At 41.0% G+C, this 12,908-nt stretch overlaps 1 protein-coding gene across 3 annotated transcripts in view; it reads right to left on the reverse strand.

Moving 5' to 3' along the window:
• The window catches only part of ptprga (protein tyrosine phosphatase receptor type Ga), a 209,436-nt gene that overhangs the window by 175,509 nt on the left and 21,019 nt on the right, over positions 1-12,908 (reverse strand). For 2 of the 3 annotated variants that reach the window (XM_043252107.1, XM_043252106.1), the window contains exon 2: positions 5,735-5,818. The exons of the other annotated variant lie outside the window; for it this stretch is intronic. In XM_043252107.1, the coding sequence (XP_043108042.1) occupies positions 5,735-5,818 (84 nt within the window). The remainder of the gene's footprint in view (positions 1-5,734; positions 5,819-12,908) is intronic. 3 annotated transcript variants of the gene reach the window in all.

The following is a 12,908-nucleotide window of genomic DNA, read 5'->3' on the forward strand; positions in this document are numbered from 1 at the left end:
CCACAGACCCAACACGTTTCTGCGTAAACTACTAATACTCTAAAACCAAAGAAAGTAAATTGTTGTATCGATACATGAGTACAGCAACTTTGAACAACCAAGTTTAGAGTCAACTAGGGTCGCGCATATAATCGAATACGATTAATAACGCACATTATTATTAGTAAAGCCAGTTCTGTGAATAGTAGTAAATCTCCATCAACTGTCAGATAGGGGCAGCATTTATTACACAAAGCCGTAGTTTTCTAACAAGGTACGCAAAATCCTGTTCATTATGGCAAACGATTCTGTTGATTTCATACAATTATATCGTCCGCAATTACGACAGCTGTTTGCGTATTTTCTCAGTGAACAACGGCTCTGTGTAGTAAATGCTGCTCCATCTGAGAGCACACGAAAATAACCACATTTAATGACATTTCTTTACTCCAAACTCACTTCGATTCCGACGCATGACGCCTTTGCGCTATGGCTGTCCCGTGTTCAAATCCCATCCCTTCTCTCTCCAACTCTGCTTCCTGTCAGCTCCGATCTATCTGTCCTATCTCAAGTTAAAAATGGCAAAAAGTAAATCTTTAAAACATCATTATGGAACACGATGCATAAATACGAGAGAAAAATGAATTCCAAACTGATTCTGAAACACTGTATATAACCCTACAGTGTATAAATGGATTTACTTTACTTGTTCTTTTTTTTTCCTGCTTGTAAATATGTAATGGTCTTTATAAGCCTAAAGTAGTTTTCAATAGCTTTTCAACAGTCATGGTACATTTGCCAATCCAGCACACATATTTCAGAGATGGAGTGCCTACCATTTAACAGTGCACTCTTTTGATGCGCTAACAAAGAAAAACATGTTTTTTTGGACACGGTACCTTGTTAAAACCATGTTCTTTGTGGAAAGTCTTTGAAGTGTGTTTTGATACCATCATCCTTATAACATGCTACACCCCCTGACAACTTCTGTAAGTTTCTAAGTTTAAACCCATTTTTGAATGCAGCTGGTGTTACACTTAGAATTCAGAGGGAATAAAAACTCATCTGATTTACATTTGGTCTCAACAAGCCAGGCACAAAGCCATTATTTTGGCTTGTTTATTCCACTAGCTGTAATTAATTTAAACACAGCTCCGCTACCTTGAGCAGAGATCATTTTGAGTCAGCTTAATATGTTCCTATAAAGGTTTAATAAAGACACCTGTCTGCTTTTCCCGTACGCTTCTATACTTTCTGGCCCAACCGTTCCTTAATTTTTTAGAAGCACACAGTGTGGAGGCTCACAATGTTTTAGAAGCAATTTACATAAATGTGAGGCGAGGAAAACTTGTGAATGGGCAGATTTCTAGATAGCCTCATACTTTTAAAGAACATAATGTCATTTTTACAAACTTAAATAGTATGTGGGGACTATTACAGTCAAGTAGATGAGGGAGAAAAAGATATTCTCGCCCTTTCCCACCACGAGACTCTGTTTCCACTTAAAGTTGAGTACCTGCTTCAGACCTTTCAGTAATTAGAGCAATAAAAGGCCATTTCACAGCCAAAGTGCTTAAAGTCGATGCGGATTTGTAAACCATTTCAGCTCCTTAATTTGAAACAGGATATTCAATAAAAAATTATCAGGGAGGACTTGATTTTGTCCATCACAAATTGACTTCTACCACAATAGAGTTAGCTAAGCACAATACGAGTTTGCAAAAACAGTGCTTAAATAGCCATTTGGCTATTGGTTAGCATTAAGCAATGTGGCCTAATATTTGTGTGGCCTAAATGGTGTCACAAAAAATGCACGAATGAATCGCTTAGTTTAAGACAAACAAAAAAAATGCATTCAATTAATTCAACTTTGAAACAAATGCCAGTCTCAGTAGAGAGAGTGTTGTTCTGATTTGAATACGAAACAGAAATATTGTTCCTTCAAACACCCTGACAGAAACCTGTCGTAATCTAATTTACGGTTTGGGAATTTGACTTTTTTTCCCCTTTCAATTTATTCTTTAAACAGCATTGCCACCAAGACAACAGCAATAATAACAACAACAACAACAAACAATATACCACAAGGCTTTGGCAAAGCCTGACTTTTGACCCTGCAGAAAATAAGCTCTATCCATCAAACATACAGCCATCTTTCCTTAGGTAGGTTAATCGAATCCAGTAAATAAACATATGTTTGCACCTGGTAATAGCAACTGAAAGCAGTGCCACCACCATGACAGGTCCTTCCTCTCAACTCTAGGTTTAAATGAATAATTTGCATGTTGACGCTCAATGCCGTGAATTAAATTGGTGTGCACTTTCTGAAAACCTCCCTTTTTGCTTCAACAAGTATTTCGTTGCAAGCGTGCAGTGCAAAGAATATAAATCGAGAATCTTTTACAGTTCCATCCTTTCCTGTACACTACGTAGAAATAATTAAAAAAAAAATGTTAAAAGCTACTTTTCTTTGGCTCAAATCTAAGATGAAACATATCTCCAGACTCACAACGTACCTTCCCAGAATGCAAGATGACCAACTGACTTTATAAGCAAAATACATAGATTCCTCATTAGCTGCGTTTTTTGGGGGCCACTATACATAAGCTGTCTGCCATATTGGAATGGTCAAAGCAACTTGACTTTGTGTCTGCAACTGTAATGTTATGCATAGGAATATCTGCTACAGACATCAGTTTTAGTAAGCTAACACAATGAAAGACAAAGTTATTACAACGTCACACACACACACACACACACACACACATATATATACAGCATAAAGTTCCCTGGTTCTTCGAAGCTTTATAACGGCAGTTTTTTGAACCAAAATGAAAACAGTGTTTTTTGTAAGAGTCTAAAATGCCCTATTATGGATAACGAAGGGGTCATATTTTGGTTTTAGGAGTCCCTAACAACAGGTTAACATGAATGCAAGGTCAAAAAACACTTTCATTGCTTTAAAAAGTTTTTGGATCAGTTGAATGTGACATCTACCTATTCTGTATCGAGTCATTAACTTCAAACTCCACTGAAATCAACTGTGATCAAGACTCCTTTGCTATTTGAACGGCACGAAGAGTTGCTGCCCACGTCGTTCCGGATCAGTCCCTTCGTTTCAATTAATATGCTGCCTTAGCAGGATGCTGCCTATGTAGGCAATGTAGAAGTGGTGTACCCCACACAAACACACACACACACACTCTTCTCAATCAAGACTGAGCCAATTTCAATAATAAGAAGTCTGGAGATTTCAATTATCCCATGAGGTGTTTCAACAAAATTAATTTAATTGAATAAACATTACAGCAGAAGTGCTCTATGTAATCTATTATTCACATTTATATGCAAATCAGCAAAAATAAAGAGGCACCTAGTGACAAATTCTGGCATTGTGCGAACCGTATGTGCTGAGAGAGACACAAATTCGCATGAACAAAAAAGCGAGCTCCCATCAATCCCGCAGAGCGGTATTTAACATTTCGGCTGAGATCGAGGTAGATGGGAATGCTATAATAATGGACAAAAATGGAAGCGGAGAGACCGAGCTGAGCCCAGAACCGCCAGGTAGGGTTTTGACAGCCGGCGTCTGGTGGGAAGACTTGGGAAAACAAAAGCACACAAACAACGACAAGCAATCAGTTCTCGACACCTTGCCCCTGGCACAAACCTTCATGTATTACAGCGAGGCAGAAAAGACACGAAAAACACGACAGCGGCGTAGGGAAAGAGTGATAGTCATTGGATATGTCTAGCTTTGCTTTCTTCCATTTTCTTTTTTTTTCCCGGACACGAGACACGCTGGAGGACACTCGACACATTTGCGTCCTTGCGAGAGCGGGTCAACGCGAGGCCACGTTAACGACCCGGCCTGCGATCCGAGGTGCGAGATCGGCCACAATAACCCACCGTTTATTTGTCTGGTGGCGCGTCTCGAAAATAAGCCAATTTATTTTTAGCCGCGCTTTAGTTCCAGCGTTTTGAAACGCTGCATTCTAACACATCAAATCTCAGACGCAGGGAGTCTCGCAGGCAAAAGATGTGGCTTATTTTTAGATTTTAGCAGTCATCCTAGGAAAGGTGCCTGAGGAAATCAACCTAATTTAAAACCCACATGCTCGCGTACTTGTTTGTGGAAACATGTTATGTTCAGGTGATGGAAAAACAAATCGTTACATGCATCAAGCTTCTAGAGAAAAGAGTTGAGTTTGTAAAGAAAATGGCATTATGTTTACCCCGCTTTTTCCCCCGATTGCACATATACGTATTTCTGAGTAGGTCAAGTGCGTATCGGTTTTGTTATCGCATTACGAGAGGGCAAACTCCCGCCATGTGGCAAGTACTCTAAAATGAAGACAATTTCACTTAATGACAGACCACCTCTAGAACATCTCACTGACAGCCAATCAGAGCGCGGTAATGAAGGAAGCCTGATGCAACTCGATTTGCATAATGGCAGAGAGGCTTGTGGGTATTGATTACGGTTACATAGCGGCTCCAAAAATCAATTAAATTAATTGAGCAAACAACCGGAGATTATGCAGATTGGATGAAAAGAGGGGAACAGGCAGAAAGAAAGAATAAAAAGAGGAAAGCAGCAGCTGTTTTGGGGGAGTAATGGAGCAGAACAAGGAAGCACTGATTAGGAGAGGACTCAAATATCTCTCGCAACAGCCCTCCATTTTCCCACCATTTCATTTCCGTCCTCCAATTCTAACGTTTTGGGCAAATGCAGAAGTAGGGCTAATGTGCAACAGTAGATACGTGTCAACCTCCAGAGGTTTTGCTCTATATATATATATATATATATTGTTCGAAAACATTACCGTACTAATATTATTTAATTTTTAAACCAAATGCATTCATTTAAACATATAGTAATTACATTGTAATTACAAGTAAAAAACACTTATTTTGCTGTCTAAATTGAATTTAGAGTGAAAATCATATCAGCTAGAGTTTGAAGGGTTTTGTTTTTAACTCAAGTGTTAAATAACGAGAAGCCGTGAATGTTTGCCCTGATGCCGGTTTTATTATTCATTTTGTGAATATTCTTATCTTTCGGTTGCATCACGTTCCAAACAAAAAGAAAATCAATTATTAAGAAGCGTCATTCGCTGTTATTCAAAAGCACGCATTACCGCGTGGCTGTAAATCGTAAATCACTCGCACGACGTGATAACATTTTTCCTGTAGCGCCCACCCCTGCCACGGTATGCGGTAATTCAAACCCTAATTTTACAGTAATAACAGGAGCGCTTCAAGGTGACCGGCGGCCAGCGGCCCCCGTGACGCGACAAACGCTCCGTAAAGATGCGACGGCACGCGATACGGAAGAGGAAAGGGAGTGAGAGATGGAGAAATCTGTCCCGCGGTGAGACCGGAGGGTGGCAGCTCCTCTTTGACATGTGTTGGGAAACCGGCGCAGCGGGAACAAGCCTCAAATGCGCAGAGGAGGGCGAGAGGGCACAGAGGCAAGAGAAAGACAGAAAGGAGGTACGCCAGATGGCATCCGAGAACTTTCTCAAACACTTTTTCTTGCCAAGGGGAGTGGGCTTCTGTTGTGAAAGGTGCCACAGGGCACAGACCGTGTCCGCGACAACACAGGAGTCACAACGCGAGCCAGGCGCTGCTGGAAGCGCGCAGGAGTGTGAGCACACACGAGAAACGAGAAACACGCCATATGGAAGCGCGCACCTGCAGGTCATCATTACTACAGGCCGGATAACACACATGATCAAGAGGACCGGCACACCTGCACTCGGCCACGACCTGAATGTCACATCAGTGCTTCCTGCTGAATTCTGATTCAACGAACCCCCCGGAAGAGCAGATAAATCTATAAGAGATAAGGTAGACAAAAAAACAAATGAGTAAATAATAATTGTAACAGTTCTGAAAAAAAGAGAGCACGTTTTTATTTTCAACACGAATTTATCAAATACCGAATGATAACTTTTCGACCAGTTCATTAAAATAATATACGTTTTTGCCCTACCGTACGCAGACCCGGGCCTCGTTTATAAAACACAAGAACCGAAAATAACTGTAAATCTGCCAAATGTTTGACGACCGAATCCTTTTACCTTAGCTTTGTGCTGCTCGGCGCAGTTAGCACATCATTTCCACAGCAAGTTCTCAATGTGCTCTCTAAACATTTACCAAGGTGCGCCCATGATTTGGGTCGGAGAACATCTTACAGTGTTTTATGGCGACGGAAAGGCTCTTGTTGAAGAATGTGAGTGTGTGTGTGTGTGTGTGTGTGTGAGAAAGAGAGCGGGAGATGACAAAAGGCGAGGAAAGACGCTGAGCGGAACAGAGGACAACATCGGTGCAATAAAGCGTTGAAGTCATGGTCAGGGTTAAGGGCGGAGAGAGGAACGGAGAGAGTGATGTGAAAAAGGAAGCGGCGGTTTAACAAGGCAGCATGTCGCATTAGCGGGCTTCATGCGGGGCCATAAAACACAAGAGCCAGAGACAATCCTCTAGTTTACAACCAAAGATACACACACAAACACACGCACGCGCTATACACTGTATACGCAACGCACGCTATGCGACTCTTGGAAATATTAACGACCGTGACTAGAATCCAGAAGGTCTACGCTAATTAGCAGAAAATTGTTTTCAGCCAGATTTGAGCTAAAGAAGCTACATTTATGAATGTAGATAGATAGATAGATTAGATAGATTAGATAGATAGATAGATAGATAGATAGATAGATAGATAGATAGATAGATAGATAGATAGATAGATAGATAGATAGATAGATAGATTTCATTTTATGGACTAGAAACTAACAACTAGCACTAGCGTGACTAGAAAATCCAGTCGCTAGTCACAATCCAGCCACACTGGCGCGTTAAAGTCATGAAAGATATAAGCTATAGCTTCAATATTGAGAAACAATAATAATTTATTATCACTGCACTTTTTCATCTGCTGCTTTAAATGCTTTAATGTTAGTGGGTTACGATTGGCCGTCGGCGATTTGTCATTGATATCGTTATTGTTATAGTTGAACAATTTTCGATAGCAGAACAATTGTATAATCCTTCGTTATAGTTGTTGCCTGTGTAATTAATCGCGATTAACAGCACTACTTCAAAGCAACTATTAACGGCGGCCTTGTTGTTTTGGATACTTGACAGTAATTGAGAGTAATGATAGTAATTGTACGACAGAAAAAGTAATCGACTAAACGAACTTAACTTGTCAGTCTGACCCGTCGTGGATTTGGGGTAGTTTTGGTTAGGAAAACCACGGTTAGTTTGTCGCTACCAACATTTTCCATGTTTTTTAGGGTTTTTTTTAGTTTTATATGTAGTAAAACCATGGTTAATTGAGACTAACTAAACCACTAACTAAACTAAACCAGAGTTCCTCCATTCGAATCAAACGTACCACAAGATATCATCCAAAATGCCGCCATTTCTACTAAATATGAATTATAAAATCATGAGTGTACTACAATAACGTAGACCTCACAAATTTTGGTGACAACTTCTTCCCCAGAATCATTCATTGTAGGAAGCAGACTAATAAGATACCATACAGCCTGACACCAGACATCGCCGACCAATCAGATTGCATCTTGCTGTTTTGGTAAAACTCGTGATATAACCGTATACAAGATCGATGTCACCTGAGGCTAATATCAGGTCTTATTGAGCTTCAACAGGCTGATAAGGGGTGGAGTTTAACATTCAGATGGTGTTTTACGGTTTGTCAGATCTGTCAGTATGATCCCAGCGTTTGATCTATTATGAGTCTATTACGACAGTCTCAAATGAACCTCTGAAATAAGATACACAGGAAAGCTAACTAGACGGACAGATACAAAATCACGATCATCATCATCATCGTTATTGTGGATCCCCTTTTCTTGTATTCTATCTATCCACCTTTGCCACGTTTGGCTAAACACCTCAAATGAGCTAAACAAACAGCATGGCCAGCCGGTTAACCTTCCCTGAGGAACTGACAACTCTCACACACACACACACACACACACACACACGGCTGTCCTTGTTCCCAAGCTCCATGAATTTAGGGAAAAAAGCTAGCGAGGAAGGAAAGGACGAAAAAATCTATAGTGGTACCTATTTGCTAAGTGATACAATCTTTGCTCACTTCCCCTTGAAATGAGGGTGCTTCTGGGAAGGGGATCTCATTTTCTCTCAGCCAATAGGCATCCGAGCATACGGGTAATGTGCGGGATCTCTGCGGGACAGACCCACGCCCACAACACACACACACACACACACACACACAGGTCTGGATTTACGTCATAAATCTATGAGAGCACCTGGGAATATAGGATGTAAGCCTGGAATTAAACGCAATTGGCTTCAGGAACTTCGGCTTCGGGAGAATCGTTGAGTGACAGCCTCATACCCCTACAATGTCCGACCGTCGATTCTGGCAAAGGCTGATATGAGATTTGATGGGGTAAAATGAAATATCCTCACACTCGACCACAGGGGAAGAACTTATGATGGTCGGCCATTGAGACTGAGGGGGGGGACAAAAATGCTAGCGCATACGCTATTTTCCACTATTTTCGTCCTTCTTGCTATAATAATTAGACCAGAACATTTACATAATTTCACAGCTGTGTTGCCGTTCATATTAAAATAAGTAAAAAAAAAAGTTTTTATGTCTTCTCTTTGCTCACAAAAGACTTGAACAGCATTTCTAATTTAAACTATAATGTAACTAACACTAAACTACAACAGATAGACTATAACAGGAAAATGTGATTCATTTTAATGAATAAATTACACAATGAGAAATTAATTTTTTTGTTTGCTTGTTTTTTTTAAAGCTAGATCTGTGGTAAGTAAATGCGTGTTCACTGACAAGGTCACTGAGGCCGAAGACCCTCGTCTAAGCCAATGAAAGCAAATTGCTGGGCCGTAAATATCGATATGCTAAACGCAAGCTGCCGCTGACCTTTGTCCTGAACCGATAACCTAAGCAGAGCTGCTTCAAAGACCCTTCAAACAACCTCCTCATAAAGCAGAGGAAGTAAAACACACACACACAGCCTGACACCCCTCACTCATGTGGAAAAAAACGAGTTCAATCTTACTTATTGCTTCATCTGAGGTGATCAGAACAGAAAGTGTTTGTGAGAGATAAGGGAAATATGAATCAGCAAAAGTCCTCTCCTATAGGTGACACTTTTCATGTATCATCGGTTTGCATTTGTTTCAACAGCAGAGGTTAAACAGCACTGGGATGACCAGACTGCTAAAATCCCCCCAGGGACCCTCATCTAGCAGATCGACTCCCAAATCCCTCAGCAGTCCACTGACAAATACCAGCACAGCACACACACACACACACACACACACACACACACACACAGTCCCTCTCTAGGCGCTCAATCCCTCAGAGATTAACCTGTTAAAGTGGAATCTGTGTCCTTCAGGGATCCGCATCAAGTAGCACAAATTAAAAGTGCTCCGGGAGAAAGTTCACCTGTAGCCCTCTCAGCCGTTACATTAGGGCTGTATAAAAACACCTTTCATAGTTTGACCAATAACAAGCCGCAATTTGACACTGTCATCGTAAATCGCATTTCTTTTTATTACGGTAAAGTTTTTATTAAACTTTACCGTAACGCAAACGGTAGTAACCCCTTACCGTAAAGCAAATACGGTAATTACAGTTGTCCAGTGAGAGAAAAAGCCCTGGTAGGACGATCTGGAAATCAGGTTATGTATAGGTTATATACATTTTATAGGGTGTACTTTTTTTCAAATGTATGTCATTTATTATTGTAATAGCTACTGTGCTCCTGTCTCCGAAAACAGTCGCGCCTGTTAATATTTTAGCTATTTGATCAATCTATCTTTATCTGAATTAGATCCGCTGTAGAAACTAAGCAGATGCACTTAACCTTATCGTCTCACTCGGCTCGTACGCGTCACACATTTAAATGTTCGTACCTCCGTGCGGAGGCGGCACGAATGCATTTACGCTCCGAACTGCAACTCGTGTGCAAGTGTTACAGTTCTGGCAAAATGTTGATTCGTACGCACAGCCAAAAACATGATGACGGCGTGATGCCTGTCACAGTGCGTTTTACCCGGCATGTGCTTTAATTAGTTCAGTTACCTGATAATAATCTGCTTTATGAGTTTACCATTACAATTTACACCATAATTGCTCCATAAATGTAAAGAAAACAGTAATTATAGACCGTTTATAGCCTGTACACACACACATGCCCACACACACACACAGGTATTCAGACAGAGACTTGACATTTTCTGGTCTAAAGCCGCCATTAACAACTTTCTCTGGATTCCACAGATGCGGAGGCCGAGGGCAGCTGACTCCTCGACCTCAATCACTGCCGACCTCCTAACCCCGGTCTCCATGACGCCAGAATCCCCTCACAACACCCTGCGTTGACCCAGATTTCACTTCAACCGAAGACCAGACTAGTTTCCTTCAACCCCCTTCAACACCAACTCAAGTCTCTGTTTTTCTCTCTGCATTATTCTAACATACTCCCTTAAGAGCAATTCAATCAAGGAGCTCATGGCTGTAGATACATCAGCCAACGCGCTCGGTGAGAGAACCGCACGCACGTTAGCATTAAAACTTAGCCATGCATAAAAAGATAATGCTGGCAATAAAATACTCCTTTTTTTTAAACTGAGGTAGATGTTTGAAACGACAAATACGGGCTGGAGGTTTCATTCAAATCGAAACACAAACATCGACATTTCCATAACGTCCTACCGGTTTGTTTTTAAAGCCACGGGGAAGGAAGCATGGCGTCATTTGGATTTTCTTAAAACAAAAAAAACGCAACTGCCAGGTGTGCAAAGCAAACGTCCGACTAAGCAATTACAGCCGGTGTTAAAAGCACACAGGTAACGCAGTGACAACAAGCCCAAAACCCACACAAAAACGTCCAGAAATTACAGCATATCTATCTACAGAAAGCTGGAACTATCGCATGATTACTAAAGGCTTACTCCACCCCAAAACATCGTCAAAATAGCCATCTGCCATCAATTCAAAATGAAGTTTATTTCAACAATTTGTCTACTCCGTGTCACCGTGGCGTAATTTTGGAGATAAAATGCTACATGGGCAAATTGCTGATTTTCAAGCATACAAAAAAATCGTCAAATTCAGATTGAACAACTGATGGCGGATGAAGGATGTATTTTGACGATGTCTTTTCTACTTTTCTGGGCCTTCTTTGGCAGTCAATGGGACAGTCACAAGCCTCTCGGTTTTCATCCAAAATATCATTTTGTTCCCGAAAATGAACAAAGTTTTAGGGGTTTGGAACGACATCGTGGTAAGATTTTCATTTCGGGATGGAGATCATTCCAGCCCGATCGCACGGCAATTCCTACATATTTGTCGAGGTGGCTAATTTGTACGAATTCGTACAACCTCACTCTTTGACCAATCCCATATTTTAAGTGTTGCGTGAATTGTACGTCAACGCACAACTCGTATGTACCCTGTACTAATGACCTACACCTTTTCTTGTGGTTATCTGCGTCTTGGATGTCTCCCAAAGGGTCGATATGCAGGATAAGTGTTCTAAATGATTTTCACTATGAATTTTATTTTCCCTTTTTAAAACATTACCGGCAGTGAGCTGGAAACACTGGCTTAACAGCTGGGGTTTTTGCACAGATGAAAACTAGCGATTATGCTTAGAATTATGGGGCCGGGTTATAAAAAACAGAATAGCGAGTTGATTATAGGTTAGTTTAACCTTATTTTATAGTTGAGCGTTCAGGCTGTTTTCAAACAATGCCAGTGCAACACTGAGTCACAGAAAATATTCCAACTCATTTTGACCCAGCGTCACTCAATATTAATGTCACAATGAGTCACGGTAATACAGCCCCCCCCCCAGCTCTCATCTTTTATGTCTTTTTTATTCATCTTTATCTGATAGGCCTACCAGCAGTTAAGGCAAGAACTCCAAGCCGTGGCATTTTGAGGGGATTTAGACAAATGCTCTCTCTGATAAAAGTCTTTTTAGTGCAATCTGAAAAAGTATACTTAAAGGGTCACTTCAACCCAAAGAACTTCGTACGCTATGTGCTTCCAGCGGATGCTTTCCATGATAGCACTACACAGACGTCGCGCAGTTATCGATTAAAGTCATTATTTTTGTACAAACATCATTCTCGTAGCTTCACGAGGTTACTGTCGAACCACTGATGGCGGATGGACTAGTTTGTGTTTTTCGTACCGCTTTATTGTACTTTGCAGCCAATGTGACAGTCGCATCCAAAATATCTTAACTCTCGCTCTGTTCGGAACGGCATTGGGGTCAGCGATTGATGACAACATTATCATTCCAGAAGTTTAGCGTTTGAAAAATCCCGACAGGATTTCGTTTCGTAGCTACTACTGTTGTCAGCTGGCTTCAGTAAGTAAATTTCCGTTTCCTTGTTCGGTGTGTGTGAAGTCGGAGCACATCTGTATTTACCGAGACTGTGCTGAGAATGTTTCGTGGCCTTTGCTTCTGTCAGCATGAGGTCACTTCCTCAGGATAGCTCCACGCATTTGTCTCTTGTAAGATTTGGTCGGCTTTTAAAGTCAGCAAGAGATCAAAACGTCCCTCTTTACTTTCTTAAAGCGACGGTTCAAGTCTGTTATCGTCTCATCCTTAATTTCCTCGACTAACAGTAATCACTCTCACATCGTTCACTAGCATTATTTAAAAACCATATAAATAGTATAACAAGACATTCTCAAAAGATTCAAAAAATGATGTTACTTATACTTGAATATCCTGTTTTGCTGTGGAATACGTGACATTGCTGCTTGCGCACTCTGTTTTGCGTCGGAGTGATTAATGAGAAAGACGGAATAATAATCAGCAGCTCTGAAAACAAACAGATTTGCGGAGGGATCTAAAGGTCAGGAAGCG

Source organism: Puntigrus tetrazona, chromosome 11 (genome assembly GCF_018831695.1).
Source record: "Puntigrus tetrazona isolate hp1 chromosome 11, ASM1883169v1, whole genome shotgun sequence".
NCBI lineage: Eukaryota > Metazoa > Chordata > Actinopteri > Cypriniformes > Cyprinidae > Puntigrus > Puntigrus tetrazona.